This window comes from Phocoena phocoena, chromosome 10, assembly GCF_963924675.1.
Source record: "Phocoena phocoena chromosome 10, mPhoPho1.1, whole genome shotgun sequence".
Lineage (NCBI taxonomy): Eukaryota > Metazoa > Chordata > Mammalia > Artiodactyla > Phocoenidae > Phocoena > Phocoena phocoena.
This window is the reverse complement of record NC_089228.1, coordinates 47,433,551-47,452,946: the sequence shown is the minus strand read 5'-3', so window position 1 is coordinate 47,452,946 and position 19,396 is coordinate 47,433,551. Positions and strand designations below refer to the sequence as shown.

The window sequence follows — 19,396 nt, the reverse complement described above, 5'->3', positions numbered from 1 at the left end:
CTCCCGTGAAAGCCGAGGAGTTGCTTTCTCGAGGAGACGCGCAACATGTTTCCAAACTAACTCATTTTTCAAGAAGCAGCCAAATGGGAAATGAATCGTTTACCAGAGGGTAAAAATCTTAGCACTATATTCAGCTATCCAAAGACTTAGAACAAGCAAATACACTGTGTTGTTTCTCTTAAAATAAGAGGATGAAATGGGGAAAACTTTGACAAAGATCTTTTTCTTCTTTATGTTGTTTAATGACAATGTTGTCTGAGATTTAAGTGCCAACTAGGAATTCCAGTTTGGTTTATCAGAATTTTTTGGATCATATTCTAGAGAAAATGATGTTTACGACATCGTGTAATCTGCTCATTTTATACCTGAACATTATTACATCTCAGTGACAAAACGACATGATGTCACAGAGGCACTTCTGTGTATGTGTAAAGAGCACCGGTATTAAGTGGTATCAGAAAACCAACCTTCGAATTCTAATTCTGTGATTTACTAGCTCTGTGACCTTCAACAAACTGCCTCTAGTCTTCCTAAGGTTTCTCTTCATGCTTGCCCAGTGGGGACACTTCTTACAGCACAGGTAGTATAAATCACAGGGGATGAACATGTGAAGGAATAAGGTGCTCAACAGGCTTTAAGAAAACTTAGGTTCCTTCTTCATGCTAACACCAATTCTGATGAATGTCATTTCTGATAAAGTGAAATCGGCTTTCAAAATTATTCCTTTAACACACAATGTCATCAGTCACAATGCTTCCTTTCGTTGGATACTTGGTTAATTTCCCAGTAAGCCGAGACACTTACGTCCATGGTCCTTAAATGTTTTGGTCTCGGGACCCCTTTGCACTCCTAAAAACTGAGAACCTCGAAGAGCTTTTGTTTATATGGGTTATAGCTATTGATATTTACCATAGCTGAGAAATTTCTCCACTATATTGTAAAATAATGTTTACTTCTCTTTATGTTTAAGAAACCCTTTCATCTTCCTGATCCATTCTGCCTTCTCACATCTCTTAAATTTATTTAGAAAAAGTTATTTTCATGCATATTAATTTGTTTTTTTATATACCTTTAAGAAGGATCTTATTATTTTGTGTTTAGTTAGTGAAGTCTATGTTACTAGATAATGGAATTGGAAGAGCCCCCTCTAATCACAGCTTGGATGTGATGAAAAGACAGCAGTTACCAGCACAAACCCAAACATCCCACACAGTCCAGGTGTAAACACTTTCCTCTGAAATTTGAATTATCTTGGACGACTATGATTTGAATACATAAGAATAGAACATATAAGTACTATCTGTATTCTGCAAGCCCAGGAAAAAGGTGCTGTTATGATATCCAAATGGTCATTTGGTTCAATATAAGTAAAAAGTCCTGATAATGATGGCTGAAAACAACAAAACAGGCTACAGCAAAGAGTAACAGAAGTTTAAGCTCCAGACCAGATGACAATATCTCAGGGTTCTTGTAATGCAGAGTCCCATGACTGAATCACACCACCCCCTCCTTAGGGTTGTAACAGCTGTTAAATCTATTTTTATAATAGATAAAGATTCAGCATGTATCTTTATACAACTGTGATTTCTAAGTTTATGAAAACATTTAAAAAGTCATGTTATAGTGACTACAGGTAATAATACTGTATTGCATTTTGAAAGTTGCTTAAAGAGTAGATCTTAAAAGTTCTCATCACAAGAAAAAAATTGTTTTGTAACTATGTATGGTGACAGATGTCAACTAGACTTATTGTGGTGGTCATTTTGCAATGTATACAAATAATGAATTATCATGTAAAACACTTGGAACTAATATAATGTTATATGTCAATTATACCTCAATTAAAAAAAAAAAGTCATGCTATATAACACAATAAAAGAATACAACATTTATTTTTTTATCTCCCTTCCTCTTTTTAAACTTAAGTACCAGTCTTACATGATTGGGAAATAATTATTTTTTATACATTATGGGCATAGGAAAAGTATATTTTTCACAAGCCCATTATGTTAAAAAAAAAACTATTATGCTAAAAATATCAGTATCTAAACTTTACTTCACTATTTTAAGCAAGAAATTCATATTGATTTTCTTACATAAACATTTGATTACTTTCATAAAAAGATAACTGAACATTTAGTGAACACAATAATTAAAGATGCAAATATTTAACTGTTAGAAACCTTTACCAAAAGGTAATACATGTTTATTTTAATCTCTAAATTAGGTTTTCTCTTCTTCATTACCTGATATCCGAGAGCTGCAATTGATGGGACAGTTCATCTTTTAAACGATCTAGTTCTTTTCTAAGTGGCAAACTATTCTTCAGCTTTTTAACAGCACTTTTCCCATTATTATCTAACCAGGATCTAGAAAGAAAAAAAACAGAGATATACACTTTGCAATACTAACTATAATGCAAACATTTCTACTGTTGAACGACGTGTTCATTGACTTAAAGTAGCCCCAGTGTTAAACCGAGTTTGCCATCAAACGTTTGCCAAATTATAAGTACTGCTGCAGGAGTAGGCAGGGCAGAATGGCAAGGTGACTCGGGGATCAGAGGAACATTTTGGGTCCAAGATGTAGTGGTGGAGTGGGCCCTGGGTACAGCCGTGCAAGAGAAAACTCCAGGGGGTTAGGGAAAAAATGGTCTAAAGCACCCCATCCCCAGGCCACCAGACACCCCCTGTGGGACACCTGTCAGTGACTGATGGTCAGGTGTTAGGATAACTCTGCAGAAGGGCTCATATGTCCATCTCAGAAGTGCTTGCCAAATAAACCTCTTTAAGGTTCCTTACTTATTAAGTCACTTTAAAGGTTTGAGATGTTGTGATCTAAGACATTTAAAAAATAATCAAGTTCAGGGAATTCCCTGGTGGTCCATTGGTTAGGACTCCCGCTTCCACTGCAGGGGACACTGGGTCCTATCCCTGGTCGGGGAACAACCATCCGGCACACTGCACAGCGTGGCCGCAAAATAATAGTAATCAAATCGAAACTTTCAGAACCAATCAAATCATTATGCGTGCATCAAATATTTATCCTGAAAGCCGAACAGTGTGTTGTGATGGGAATCTAAGGAAGACACATCTAGTAAGGAACAGAGAGAGAAGCAACTGGAAGAGTATATGAGCTTCTAGGAGAACAGAGGAAGAATTAACTAATTCTAATTCTGCCTGGAAGGTTCTAACCTGAGAGATGGACCAGATTTTTCCAGGCAGATTAGTGAAAGGGAGGGGCATGCCAACCACGCCAGTGCACAGGGAAGTATAAGATGAACCAACGTGCCCAGATCACACGATGCCTAGAGGGAGGGTGGTGTGAGATGAGACTGGAGAGGCACATATGTGTGTGTGTGTGAGATTATAAAAGGTCTTGCACATTGGGGTAAGGAATTGGGATCTTTTCCTCTAACTAAAGATGTTCCACTTTTTTTTTTTGGCCATACGGAGGAGCTTGCAGGGATCTTAGTTCTGGAACAGGGATTGAACCTGTGCCCCCTGCAGTGGAAGCTCGGAGCCCTAACCACTGGACCACCAGGGAATTCCCTATATTCCACATTTTTTTGACTCACTAAATGTGTGCAGTCATTAATAATTCTTCCTACTCCCCCTTTAAGAATACTAGTAGTGATTTTATTTCTGCTTTCTGTGTGAGAAATAAGAAAATAATATCTTACTTTATATCACGATTATTAGCTATTACCATTTTTCAACCTTTTCGTCATTTATTAAGTCATACGTGTTAATCAATTTACTTTAAATTATGTAATAGAAAGGATGATTTTTTGACAAATGAATTACCAAATGGCATACTATGTTGGGTTTGGGGACCAAATGTCTTAACCTGTAGAATGAAATATAATCTTACGATTATATATTCATGACCTGATTGTTGGAATTCTTACATTTAGTGTATAAAATTTAACTGATCTAGTTTAACAATTTTTGTGTTTTGTGTCTAAACACGGAGATAAAAATGAAGGTTCTACACATGGCATTTTCTTTCTATCTATCTATCTATGTAGGTATTAGATCTATCTATAGATATAAAGACAAAGATACATGTATCCTAGCTCTGGCCACTGAGAAGTTCAGTAGCAATTGAGACATGCACCACCCAGATCTTGGTTTCTAAAAATCATTCCCTCCTAAAAAGAACCAGAGCTTCTTGGCAAAATGGTTCAATCAAACACTGGGCCAGGGAAAGTCCAGATGAGCCTGGAACACCTTGGTGAACCAGGAAGTAAGAGAGTTCTCAAAGAATGATGGGGACATAGGAGCCGGCTTGAAGGGATGATAGATAAGGTTAGAAAATTGCCATTTGGCAACCATCATCATATGCCTCCTATATAACATTGAAAACAACACACTTCACTTTTCAGGTATTCCTGCCAAATATGAATAACCTGACTCTAATTATGAGAAATACCAGATAAACTCAAAACACTCAAATTGAAGGACATTCTACTAAATAACAGCAAGGCAATGGAAGACAAGAAAACACTGAGGAACCATTCCCGATTAAAGGAGGTTACAGAGACTAAAGGTATGACTAATAATTTGAAAAACAATGACTTAACCTATAAATAAGGAGAAGACTGAATAAGTGTATGATATGAGTTAAAGCATGATTATAGCATTTCCAAATATCCTACAGAAATAATTCCAATATTGTAATTGTCCAATGTCGCATTTTGTGGTCGCTAAGAGGATTCAGAGCTTAGACAATGCAAGTGAAATAAAACTTTGTGTGCAAACTTCAAATAGAAAAAATGGAAGTCTGACATTTACTGATATCTCAGTAGTTAACAGAATAGCATTTCAATGGTCTTTCTATAGTTCAATGACATGTTTTTTTCAGTGGGAGAGACATTACATATGGGATCATTCTGTTTAGATACAAATGGATCCTGTTGTCTCCTTGCAAACACAAATTCTATAAATGCAATATATTTTAGTTATAAAATTATTTGATAATCAGGGAATATATGCAAAATATGGAAATACTAAAAGCTACAACACAAAGTAGCATTTTCTAATTTTTTTTAGGCTGGCATATTCTTTTTATTATAATATATAATTAGAAAACCTTACATATTAAACATTTCATTATAGTGTTTTTATCACTATAAAGTGATTTGACAGTAAGATAAAGCACAATTTGCTGAGAAATTAAAAATTACACAGCATGTCCTAAAATGTACATTGAAATGTAACTGCCAGATATAAGAAGAAAATAGATTAAATGGAGCTTTTATGACCTGATAATTCTTCTATGTTGTGTTTTTAAAAACTCAACTAATTTATTTTCATAATTTCTGTGATTTATTTCAGCTGCATGTCTCTGCGAAAACATAAGGAAAATTATTTGAAAGTTTACACTAAATAGAACTGTTATATTTTCTCTTTTTAACATGACATTCTGAAATATTAGAAATAACATGCTTTCAAGATTATTATTATTTTTTTTTTTGCGGTACGCGGGCCTCTCTCTGCTGTGGCCTTCTCCCGCTGTGGAGCACAGGCTCCGGACGCGCAGACTCAGCGGCCACGGCCCGCGGGCCCAGCCGCTTCGCGGCACGCGGGACCCTCCCGGACCGGGGCACGAACCCGCGTCCCCTGCATTGGCAGGCAGACTCTCAACCACTGCGCCACCAGGGAAGCCCCAAGATTAAATTTTGATCAGGTGAATGAAATTTGTAAACCAGCTGAAGATCAGCTGGATATAAATTGCAGAATTATTTTTATGCTTCCTCTGAACTGTGTAATTCAGCATGTGCTCCTTATGCGTCCTCTCCTATAACTACATATATAATAAAGATGAGGTAAACAATACAAGAATGAAAATAAAAACAAACCGTATATGGCCAAAATGACCATGGTGGTGAATAAGTTTTGTCTCAGTTACAGCCCCTAAATCTCCTGACTATGGGACAGTCATTCCATTCATATGGTTTGAAACCTGTCAAATGGTTCAACAATTTTATAATTATTTGCAAAATAATAACGAATTTAAAAAATTAGGACTTCTCTGGCGGTCCGGTGGTTAAGACTCCACACTTCCAATGCAGGGGGCTTGGGTTCGATCCCTGGTTGGGGAACTAAGATTCCACGTCCCACGTGGCGTGCCCAAATAAAAAATTAATAACTGAAACAAGAAACTGATACAAACACCACTCTGGCTTTGATGACATAAGCTCCTGGAATCCTTACTGGGAAAAACTAACATAAAACAAAACCTTGAACAAACCCTCATCAGGGTTCCTGCAAACGGGGCAACATCCATATTTGGGAAAAGGTCAAGATTGGAAAGGGGTGCTGGGCCTGTGTGAACACACTGGACCAGGGAGACCAGGTTAGGTTATGGAAATAAGAGATATGAAATCCTCCAAATTCATACAACTTTCATAACCGGGGCATCGGCCCTCTAAGGCATGCTGGGTAAAGGCAACAGATTTTTTTTTGCGGCATTTAGTCGATACTGTAATTTACCCAAAGGGCCCAAAGAGCAGCATGTATTCCTTTTCTTGCCTTTTTTCAGTGTAGAGCTCTCCTCTCCTATCCTACCCAGACTGGACTCTCTGCTCTAAAATTATACCTAATAAGCTAAACTCAAACTCTATGAGGTGTGATGATCTGGTTCAGGTAAGTCACAAACATATCAATGTTCAAGAAATATAACACAAGGACCTCCGATACAAGCATCAAAAACTAAACAAAACAGAAATCTCTAACCGGTAGATTTTAGAAGAGAAGCTTTGAGTAGGAAGATTTAAGGTGATACCAGTCAACTCTCAATATTCTCTAGCCCAAGAAAAACATATGGAAGTAAAAGCTATGAAACAGCATTATGCCAAGAACCAGCCACAGCCCTATTCCAGCTCTTCTGTAAGAAACTCTAAATACTGTCTGTTTCATTTAGGATAATTCAATATTAATTTTAAATCACAGTTTTAAAGCAAATGCAAGATCTCGCATAAACAAGACTAAAACATGTAATGCTTTATTGTTGTTAATTTCATTTGTCAAAGCTAAGAGAACAAAGGTTCTATCTGGCTTGAATGGGTTTACTTCATTGTTTGACAAGATACATAGTTATTGACAACTGAATTTGGATAATAATGATCAATAAATTAGACAGTTATATTTCCACTGATTTCAATTTCTAAAACAGTGGTCTATTTAATTTATGTTGCTACCTTCCTTAAGAGTAGACAAATCAAAATGACATGTTTTGAGCTTGTGCTGGTAACTGTCAACATGAGAGCTTGAATTTAAAACAAAATATCCCTCTGGAGGAAATGAAGAATTCATAGTAACACAACCCATGTACACTCAGAAAATTTCCTTAACCCAATGTATCTCTTGCTAAAAACAGCAGATACTTTAAGTCAACAGTAATGAAACTAACAGAGGCAGTGTTTTAAAAAAAATGGTCCTCTACATTCATGGCTGAGTCACTTCTACTGCTACCATCTGTATTAAGCTACTTTACATTTCCATATTAAACCTTGAGTTCTCCACACCCAGCCTCCAGCACTTCACATTCACACTTTTTCAACAATTCTTTAATTCAGTGAAATAAAAACGCTGATTGGGTTTTATGAATCTACGAAGCAGATTAGTAGAAAGATGATTAAAACATGTTCCCTACTCTTAAAAATGCATTATCTAGTAACATGTAATAGAATATAATGTTAAGAGTGTCTACTTTCATTAAAGACTGAAGAATTTTATTGGATGAACTACATACAAATAAGGAAATTATAAATACTCAGCTTGGACAAGGAACCAGTGGAATAGCACTTATCTTGGTGAATTGGCTTTTCCCAGTTCCAGTCTGTTTTCATTGTTGGCCAGCTGACTGACTCCGAGTTCTGGGTCTCTGGGACAATCTTTTCATGATGGCTACACATCTAGCCCCAGACCAAAATTGTACCCTATGAACACTCAACTGAACCACAGACTAATTGCTGAATTTCTTTAATATGTTATTCTAAAGCCTCTTGACTTAAGGTCCAACAACTCTCATTGTTGCTTTTATGCCCTGACTTATCCAGTCCCACTTTTTTTCTATACCAAAAGGTAGGTCAGACATTCCCAAGGTTTTGTTCATCTGGACACACTTTGAGATCGTTAGAGCAATGGGTATAAGCAGAAGTTTCATGGGCTGGATCCCAGTGCGTACAAGGCTGAGACCCTCTCTTCTAGCTCATGTTTTTTTGGGGTTTCCTTTTGGCTGCATTGGGTATTTGTTGCTGCATGCGGGCTTTTGTCTAGTCGAGGCGAGTGGGGGCTACTAACTACAAATAAGTTCAGTTAAATAAAAACTCTTACGTACGTTAGGGTTGTTTCCATTCTCCAGACTTGCTCGAGGTCTTCATCAGGGTCCTTGAATCCAGTGAAGGAGTAGTAAGACTTGTCCCATTTGATGGGCCTGTCAGATATCCTTGTGGCCTCTTTGAGAGGCTGGGAGTGCACATTAGTATTCAAGCTTTGGATATGTTCAGTAGATAAACTGCAGGAGTTGAGAATATATAACACTGTGCTTAGCAGATCTCTGGTGTGCAAAGTAAATGTGACTGCTCGAAATCCTAGAGAATATAATTCCCCCAAACAGTTAATACAGATGATTATTTGCTTTACTTGAAAAACATTTCTTTTCATACAACGTTTATAGAATCAAAATCTTTAAAACACTCCATTACTCATTAAAATTCATCCTATTGGAAAATCATCTGTAAATGGAAAATTACATCCCTTCTCCAAAACTGTACCACACTACCTCCATCTTCACGAAGTCCTCTGTCAGCTCCCGTTTCTAGTTTGGCGCCAGTGACCAAACCCACCCCAGCCCAAGAAGGGGATTGAGAATATTTTCAATGCTGTTCATAAATTTGGTCTCTACAGTCTAAGGGATGGAAAAGCTCTCCTATGAGCAAGTGTCCACCAGAGAGGGTGTCCAGCACTAAAGAGAAGGGGGAGGGTGGAGGTAGGGGGAGGGTGGGGCAGGCTGCCCTGCGACAGTGGTTCAAGGAGGGGGGCCAATCCAGTCTCAGGGGTCACAGAAACCCATCTCAAATTTTCTCTCCGGTTGAAAGAGACTGTCCTCATACTCCCCCATCCAACTAGCTAGGGACACAATATTTTCAGAAGTGACTCAAAGTTCCCTAATTTTTTAAAAGTTAGCACTTCACAATCTGACTTTAATGCAAGTAGTCACTGGGCTCAGGGTAGTAATCTAACTTACATCAACAACAGGAAATCTACTGGTTCCCCTGCACCTTTATTGGGTATTAAACATGGTGCTAGTTGAATTTACATAACTTTTCAATGAACACTCTCACCAGTGCCATTATTATCTCTCTTTTGAAATGTGAAGAAGCAGAGGTTCAAGGAGGTTAAGAAGCGTGAAGTGAGGGCTGAAATCTGAGCTGCCATCAAGCCAAGCATTTTCCCCATTATAACATGCTGACTCTTTTCTTTCTTTGGAAAAAATTTTAAAATTGGTTTTGAAAATTATACAAGTGTTATATAAGTACATCCTTCTTGTAAAATTATATATACAAAGTAAAAGTCTCCTGTTGACAGGCACACAACCTCACACTTTCACTAGATGTAACCCTATTAACATTTAGGTACACAAGCATTTAGACCTGCACTGCCTAATATGGTAGCTACTAGCCATATGTGGCTATTTATTGGTAAAATTAAATTGACTGAAATTAAATAAAATTTAAAATTCAGCTCCTGGTCATACTAGCCCCACTTCAAGTGCTCAGAAGCCACGTGGGGCTAGTGCCAGCTGCACCAGACAGCGCTCGTACGGAACAGTTACATCACCGCAGAAAGTTCTCTTGGACAGCACTGCTCTGGTCCTTTTCTATGTGCTTTGTGTGTATGTTATATATGATATATACACTTTTGTGTCTGCATGAACACACACCCACAGTGTGAATTGTTCCTTTTTAACATATAAACTACACCATTCTGGATCTATTACTTTGAACTTGCTTTTGTTATTTAACCTTGGTGACTCTTCCATTATCTGTATGTATACATCATTCTCTTTCTTTTTAGTAGCTCTATACTAATCCACATAATCAATGTAGCACAATGTATTTAACACTGCCAAAACTGATGACTATAAAAGTTGTTTTTATTTTTTCACTATTCCACAGAAGGCCGAAATGTGTTTTCTTGTCTTTGCCACGGATGAAAGTCATCGCAATGTAAATCATTCTCAGAGATACCTACTATTGCCTGCCACATAGATTTACAAAATGTAGAACATGCAAACTAAGAAAGATTTTTTCGTTGATTCATTGATGGTAAAGTGAGAAATACTGGTAGGAAAATTATTCTAGTCAGTGAAAGAGGAAAGGAAAATGCAAATTCCTGCATCTGAGTTTAGGAAAAAATAGTTTATCCTCAGAAGAGGTAAGTCAAGGAATAAATCTCAGTTTCTCTCTTAATTTATCAATTCCATTAATTGTTTAATCCAAGGTAAGGGCTGCTATATAGTGTGGAATGCCTGTACCAGATTGGATATATCCTTTATTGGAAAATATTACCTAATTAATTTAGTTTGCATTTGATTACTGAGGCTAAATGTTTTTTGTATCTTATTGGCTATATATGTGTATTATTTCCTGAACTGCCGAGACATTGTGTTTGCCCATTTTTGCAACCAGGCTGCTCTGTTTTCTTTTTGACTCCTAAGAACTACTTATATACTAACATTATCTTTTTGTCACTTATACTGTATGTTTTCTCCCATTTTTAATTTATTTTTTATAATCTATTTTTATTTAATAAATGGTTCAAAGTTAACCATTAACTGAAAGCGGAGGATTTTTCTCTTTACTCAGCCAGAGCTGACGACAGCTATTTGTTTTAGCATTTGTTCACAGAAAGCTCTTAGTAAATCTTTAAACTGTTTTAAAGTTCATTCTAAAAATAAAGTTATTTCCTCAAGGATCATGAAAAGCATGGACAGACCCACATTCATCCTTAGTTTAAAGGATCACTGGATCATGGCTAAAGCAGTGACAAAGGATAAAACAGAAGGCTGTATATGAAGACTGATCAGATTTTAGAAACAGCATGAGGCTACAGTTAAAGGGTTCAAGACCCCTATTCTGTCTCCATGGTCCTGGGACATTACTAAGTTACAATTGGGCAAATACTACCTTCCTTACAGGGTACTTTGAGGACTAAATTAGAGAATGTAAGCTATATTTTTTAAAGATATAAATTGTTATATAGACATTTAATACTTAAAACAGCACTGAAATAGGAAGGGGACAAATAGGAACACTTCAGTTTTCTAGTCAGAAAAGTTTAAACATAAAAAATGGCTCATCAAACACATGCAACCAGGAACAGAATCTAACTCCAGGAAAACACTCAATTAAATGATATTATTTCCTATGACAAGGCTTCAACCCGAAGGTCTTCTAGCAACGTTAGACAGATTGGACACATCACACCAAGCCTTCATGGGACACACGAGAAATAAGAAACGTACCGGAAGTGCTGAAGTGTTCCTGGCCATCAGAGGAGTTCTGGTCTGTCTCTCTTACATAAAACATAAGCTGGGTTGGTTTCAAAGACTTGAAGCCTGGTTTCTGGAGGTTTTCTAAGTAGGCACTTAATCTCTTAAGAGAATTTTCATTGACTTCCTGGAAAAAATATTAAGAGGCATTTATACACAAAATAGAACAAGGAAACATCAGAAATTATATCCCGACCTTTTAAACACATTATTGAGTATATTAAAGAATTTAGTAATTAAAAATGGTGCGATTTCATAGCTCCTCAGTACAGGATAAAATTGGATCCACACCTCACAACATGGAACTCCACAGGGATGAGATGTGTAAAAAAAATGTGGCCACATAAGTACTAGAAGAAAACATGGCTGAGTTTCTTTATAACTTAGATGTGGAAAAAGCCTAACTATGACTGAATATCCCAGGTAATGAATGATTGATAAATTCAATTACATAAAAAAATTTAAAAAACTTAATACAGCACAGGGAACTATATTCAATATCCTGTGATAAACCATAATGGAAAAGAATATAAATACATATATATGTATAACAATCACTGTGCTGTACAGCAGAAATTAACACATTGTAAATCAACTATACTTCCATTAAAAAAAACTTAAGAAAAGAACACATAAAAAACCAAAACCCCCCCCCCCCCCCCCACACACAAAGCAGTCTACAGCAAAAACCGAGTAGAAGAAAATATGTGCAAGTTTTCTTTTCTTTTTCTTTTTTGGCCGCCCTGTGCAGCTTGTGGGATCTTACTTCCCCGACCAGGGATTGAACCCAGGCCTAACGCAGTGAAAGCACCAAGTCCTAACCACTGGACCACCAGGGAATTCCCCAACTTGCAAGTTATTTCATAGCAAAGAGGTAATTTCTCTCTATATAAAGGGCTCTTAAAATGCCCTTTCAGAGATTGGTTGAATTATGGTATCTTCATTCAATGGAGTGCTACACAACCAAAAGGGAAAAAAAGGGGGAAAGAATGTGACACAGATGGTATTTAGGAATGTACACAGAGTGATGTCTACGATGTACTGTTAAGTGAAAAAAGAAATGTCTTTTAGTGAAGGAACAGTTCCAAGAAACGGCATCAATAATAACTGTGCTTCTTATCCCTATAGGTCTCTTCTCAGAAACACAGTGTGATCTGAAATTAGGAACAGTTTGTTTGTTTTTGTTTGTTGAATTTATTACAATATACCGCTCTCCGCTATATTGTGTTGGGGGTTTGATGATTCACTAGAAGGATTTACAGAACTCAGAAAAGCTGTTATACTCACAGTTACAGTTTATAACAGCAAAAGGATACAGATTAACATCAGCAAAGGGAAAAGGCATGTAAGGTGGAGTCCTGTAGGGACCAAGTGCAAGGTTCTAGTTGTTCTCTCCCAGGGGAGTTGTACAGACAGTGCTTAAGCCCCCAGCAAGGATGTGTGAGAACACATGAGAAGTGCTGCCAACCAAGAAGCTCATCCAAGCCTTGGGGGCCAGGGCTTTTACTGGGGCACTACATGCCCACATGACTGACCATAGCTATTCAGTCTCCAGCCTCCCCAGAGGGCCTCAGACATGAGAAAACAGGCATTCACCATAAAATACATTGTTAGCATAAACTATCTGGTGTGGCCCAAGGCCCTGGCACACAAAAACATTCTTATCAGGCAAGGATATCCCAGGGGCTCAGAGCTCATCTCCCAGGAGGCAGTGAAGGGCCAGTACTGAAGCCTGGCATTTCTTCGCAACCCAAGCCTGCTGAGTTCATCTTTTATAGCACACAGAAGTTTTAGTAAAAAAAAAAAAAAAAAGGTACACTGGTAGAGGAGGGAAACCAGTCACCTAGTACTAACCTTAATTTTTCCTCACACGTTGGATTTAAAAACTTTACATTATTAAACATTAAATTAAATTGTGTTAATTTTTGACATCCCCAATAATTTGTTATTAAATTATTACATCTCCAAGGTAGTATTTTTCTGTTGATTCAATTTACTAATTACTTAAAAAGGATATAACTTCGAATAGCCAATATATATATATATATATCAACTATCATAAACAGAATATTTTCCTAAAGCAAAGAAGCAAAACTGATTTATTTTCCATGGCAAGTAGAAAAAAGCAATACAGGAAATTCCCTGGCGGTCCAGTGGTTAGGACTCCTCGCTTAGTTGGGGAACTAAGATCGTGTAAGCCGCAAGGCATGCCCCCCCACTCCCAAAAAAGGGGGAGAAGCGACACAATAATGTTCTAATTTTCAAGAGTTTTAAATTCCTTTTCATGTTAAACCAGGTGTTAATGTTAAGGAAGATAAAAGGAACCAATGAAATTATTCCAAAGCATCTGGCTTTGTAATATATTATCTAACATTAAAAAATAGTGACCTTCCTAACTAAGTTCATCATGAGTTTGTATTCCTTGAGAAGACATTAACTGATGATATAGGGAAGTGGACCAGCATGCAACATAAGGAAAAACTATTTGGGCACTGAAAAACCCCCCTTGCATCAACCTTAAAAAAAAGGACTGATTAGGGTATCAGAGCCCTTAAATTTTCCTTCAAACCCTCAATTTTACTTTCAAACCTGGTACAGAAAATATGATTACTAATACTCTAAGGAGTTTACATGATATCTTTGTTGCCTGCATAAAACATGACAGCTTTCATTAAAAAAAACAATAGTTTTAGTTTCAATTTTCAGTATCTATAGTTCAAAGCACTGATTATTCCACCGTGACAAAACAACCCCAATTTATAGAACTCTCTGTATTATACTGTAGCAAAGGTAAATAAACTAAACAAAAACATAGACTAAATGTTAAAAAGTAAAAAAATAATTGTTTACCCTTTCCCTGGGGTGCTGTCCAAAGAAATCTGGATGTACAGCAAAATAGAATGGCCTCAAGGCATTGACTGCTTCAGCTCCCGATAAAGCTCTGGAGTAGAGAAACCAGTATGGAAATATCCTTCCTGGACACAACCTTTTTAAAAGATACGGATTTATTATTCACCAGAGCACTGACATGGACACAAATCCCCCATGTATAAAGTGACAGTAGCATTAAGATTATTGTGTATGGAAGATACCATAGAAATAAGACAGAAACCAAAGTGTAAAATTTTGTGGGTTTTTGAAATCTACAAAAGTTTTGAAAGCAGTGAGTCCCACATGATTTCTTTTCTTTTTCTTTTTTTAAAATTTACTTTTTGGGGGCTGCACTGGGTCTTAGTTGTGGCACGCGGGATCTTTCGTTGTGGTGCACAGGCTCCAGAGTACATAGGCTCAGTAGTTGTGGCGCGCAGGCCCTAGAGCGCAAGTGGGCTTCAGTAGTTGCGGCGCATGGGCTTAGTAGTTGCGGCATGTGGGCTTAGTTGCTCCGTGGCATGTGGGATCTTCCCGGATCAGGGATTGAACCTGTGTCCCCTGCATTGGCAGGTGGATTCTTAACCACTCCGCCACCAGGGAAGTCCCAAGACATTCCTTTTAACAATGACTATTTACTGAGATATTCATGTACATAATAGTTAATTAAAAGTACTAATTATTGCCAAATATGTTTTAGAAATCTAAAACTTCACATGACATTTTTATGGAACAGATCCAATTTTATTTTGGTTATATACTTTGAGCCAAATAAACACTTTATTTATCTCTTTTGACTTGGCTACCAAGAAGCCAGAATGAAATTTGATGTCTGAATAATTGTCTCATCAGTTCTATTTTTTTAACAAATGATCTTTCTCTAGAGGGTATCTGGTCTCCATTTTGATTACCCTATATATGCCTATTACTGTGCCAATTAAATTTTACTGAACTCCTTAAATCCTTTCTTGAAGTAGATAGGGTTTAGACTATCTACTATTTACTACATAAATAGCAAATATAATAGTCAAATGACCTTACTATACAATTTAAATGTAATGTGGTTTTCTATATGACGGCAATAGACTTGAGGGCAACATGGTAATAAGAACTGTGCTAAGGACAAACTTTATCTTTTTTTCCTTTTAAACTTTTCACACTGAACTATTTTGAAAGATGGTATTCTTTTCACCTTCTACTCTGAATGGACTCTTGTGAGAATGGACCTGGATGTTCACATGAATTTTCTGTTTCTTTTTTTATTCCTGCCCTCCACCATATTATCTACAAAATAGTTAGAATTTGATAAATTATAATAAATTGAAATAGCTAAACACGTAACAGATTCCACACCCCTCCACCCCCACAAATACTAATAACAGATGGAACCACAAAGCTTACCTCCTCACAGGTCTCAGGTGGCAAAACATTTCTGAGTATATATGTAGGTCAACTTCCAGGCATCCATTAATCACTTAAAAAGTTAAGCAGATACCATTAATGAACAAGTGGAATTTGAAATTAAAAACACATTACCATTTACATTAGCACCCCCCAAAATGAAATACTTAGTTATAAATCTGACAAAATATGTACAAGATCTATATGAGGAAAACTGTAAAACTCTGATGAAAGAAATCAAAGAAGAATTAAATAAATGGAGAGATATTCCATGTTCATGGATAGGAAGACTTGATATTGTGAAGATGTCAGTTCTTTCCAACTTGATCTACAGATTCAATGCAATCCCAATCAAAATCCCAGCAAGTTATTTTATGGAAATCAACTCATTCTAAAGTTTATATGTAGAGGCAAAAGACTCAGAGTAGCCAACTCAATACTGAAGAAGAATAAAGTTGGAGGACTGACACTACTGGACTTCAAGACTTACTGTAAAGTTACAGTAATCAAGACAGTGTGGCACTGGTGAAAGAACGGACAAATAGATCAATGGGACAGAATAGAGAGCCCAGAAATAGACCTACAAAAATATAGCCAACTTATCTTTGACAAGGAGCAAAGGCAATACTATGGAGCAACAATAATCTTTTCAACAAATGGTACAGGAACAACTGGACATCTACATGCAAAAATATTAATCTAGTCACAGACCTTACACCCTTCACAAAAGTTAACTCAAAATGGATCAAAGACCTAAATGTAAAACAAAAATACTATAAAATTCCTAGAAGGGTACCTAGGAGAAAACCTAGATGACCTAAGGTATGTCAGTGACTTCTTAGATACAACACCAGACACATGATCCATGAAGGAAAAGAATTGATATACTGAATTTCATTAAAATTAAAAATTTTGCTCTGCAAAAGACAATGTAGAGAGAACAAGAGGACAAGCCACAGACTGGGAGAAAATATTTGTAAAAGATACACATATCTGACAAAGGACTGCTATCCAAAATATACAAAAAACATTTAAAACTCAACAATAAGAAAATGGACAACCTGATTTTAAAAATGGGCCAAACACCTGAACAGACACCTCCTGCAAGAAGACATACAGATGGTGAATAAGCATATGAAAATACGCTCCACATCATAGGTCATCAGGGAAATGCAAATTAAAACTATGAGATACTGCAACACACCTATTAGAATGGCCAAATCCAAAACACCGACAACACCAAATGCTGGTGAGGATGTGGAGCAACAGGAACTCTCGTTCATTGCTAGTGGGAATGCAAAATGATACAGCCACTTTGGAAGACAGTTTGGGGCTTTCTTACAAAACTAAACATACTCTTACCATATGATCCAGCAACTACCCTCCTTAGTATTTACCCAAATGAATTGAAAACTTGTCTACACACAAACCTGCACACGGATGTTTATTGTGGCTTTATTCTTAATTGCCAAAACTTGGAAGCAACCAAGATATCTTTCAGTAGGTGAGTGGATAAACGGTAGTACATCCGGCCAATTGAATATTATTCATTGCCAAAAAGAACTGAGCTATCAAGCCATGAAGAGACATTGAGGAAATTTAAATGCATATTACTCAGCAAAAGAAGCCAATCTGGAAAGATTATATACTGTATGATTCCAGCTCTATGACTTTCTGGAAAAGGCAAAACTCTGGTGATAGTAAAAAGATCAGTGGTTGCCAGGGGTTGGAGGAGAGGGAGGGATGAATAGGTGGAGCACAGAGGATTTTTAGGACAGTGAAACTCTCTGTATAAAAATACAATGGTAGGTACATGTCATTATACATTTGTCCAAACCCGTGGAATGTACCCCACCAAGAGTGAACCCTAATGTAAACTATGGACTTTGGGCAAGAATGAAGTGTCGATTTAAGTTCACCGATTGTAACAAATGTACAACTCAGGTGTGGGAGGCTGTGTGTGGGGAGGGGGTATGTGGGAACTCGTACTTTGGTCAGTTTTGCTGTGAACCTAAAACTGCTCTAAAAAATAAAGCTTATTTTTTTTTAAAAGGTTAAGCAGATAAAAGGGGGGACATGATTTGAATCACATGGACTTTTCCAAAAATTTAGAGCTTCAGCAAGAATTTCAACTATACTATAGTCTCCATGTCAACTGACCAAGTGATTTTAAAAATTCTATGAGCAACCTGCCTTGAAATGCCATATTATTCACGTGATAATCACCACGTAAAAAAATCCTTTCTTCCCCCGGCTTATGAAGCTCTGAGCCTGTGGAAGAGTGTATTTGCTCAAAACAAACCACCACGTGGCTCAAGTCCTATTCTGTCAAATCTTAAGAATTAAAAAGTTAAAAAAATTTTTTCATAATGCAGTTAATATATCTGAACCAAGGTAATGAAGCAAAACTGCCATTAACAGGATAATAGAAAGATGTATTTAAAAGACAAATCAAGAATTACCTATTTAAAAAGTACATTTGCAAACAACAGTGGGTGCTTCCATTTATTTTCTGGTTGACTGGTGTGGCAAGACCCTCTTGGATACAGAATGTGTTTATAGGTATTCATTTAAATGTTTAAAAACGTGATTTTTATTTAACCCTTCACCTTGCTATTTTGTTTGAGACAAATACGGATACCAGAAATACTCCTACCATTTGGGAACTTTCTGAGATTAAATGGCGATACAATGAGGAAGAAAGAACCATTTTGACTAAAGTTTCAGTGCTGCCCACGACCGACTGAATTCTCACTAAACGTCATTATGAAGTAACTGAACAATCTCGACTTAGTAAGATAGAACAGGTACAAGCCTCCAAGCTTGCAAAGAAGAGACCAGAAGAATATACATATCCAATCCAGCACTGGCTCTCTTTAGGTGGTAGGATAGGAAGCCCTTTACTTTTTAAAATTTCCTAGTTTATTTACAATGAGCACGTGAAGCATGCTCTTAAAAAAAAAAAAAAAAAAAATCAAATCAAGGCTTCCCTGGTGGCGCAGTGGTTGAGAGTCAGCCTGCCGATGCAGGGGACGCGGGTTCGTGCCCCGGTCCGGGAAGATCCCACATGCTGCGGAGCGGCTGGGCCCGTGAGCCATGGCCGCTGGGCCTGCGCGTCCGGAGCCTGTGCTCCGCAACGGGAGAGGCCACAACACTGGGAGGCCCGCATACCGCAAAAAAAAAAAAAAAAAAAAAAAAAAAAATCAATGCTTCTAGCATACAAAATTAAACAATGAAAAGGAACAGAGCAGGAATATGTGTTGTTCATTCAGTATTTAAGACAGGCCCCCGGCCCTGGGAAATCTGTCCAGTGACAGCCTTGGACTGTGATTCCAGTCTAGCTCAAGAAGAAAACAGCCCCTCATATTCACACACAATGACATTTCATTTTTAATATTAGTAAGAAAATTTATGCCACTTAACTGCAAAGATGCTAATAAATGAGCTAAAACTTGGGTAAGAAACGAAGAATAATACTCGAGGGGCATATGATCAACCAAGAATATGAATGGGCAAGAGATGAAAATAATATGCGGCCAAGCTCTAACCAACATCCTTTTCAGCA

The 19,396-nt window shown here is 37.2% G+C and overlaps 1 protein-coding gene across 1 annotated transcript in view; it reads right to left on the bottom strand.

The window, feature by feature from the left end:
* Nucleotides 1-15,860, bottom strand: part of TCAIM (T cell activation inhibitor, mitochondrial) — a 28,833-nt gene extending 12,973 nt beyond the window's left edge. The window contains exons 1-5 of the mRNA XM_065886160.1: nucleotides 15,832-15,860; nucleotides 14,413-14,548; nucleotides 11,536-11,689; nucleotides 8,347-8,599; nucleotides 2,247-2,369 (exon numbers count right to left, since the gene is read on the bottom strand). Of these exons, the coding sequence (XP_065742232.1) occupies nucleotides 2,247-2,369; nucleotides 8,347-8,599; nucleotides 11,536-11,689; nucleotides 14,413-14,548; nucleotides 15,832-15,860 (695 nt within the window). The remainder of the gene's footprint in view (nucleotides 1-2,246; nucleotides 2,370-8,346; nucleotides 8,600-11,535; nucleotides 11,690-14,412; nucleotides 14,549-15,831) is intronic.
* Nucleotides 15,861-19,396: the final 3,536 nt, after the last annotated feature.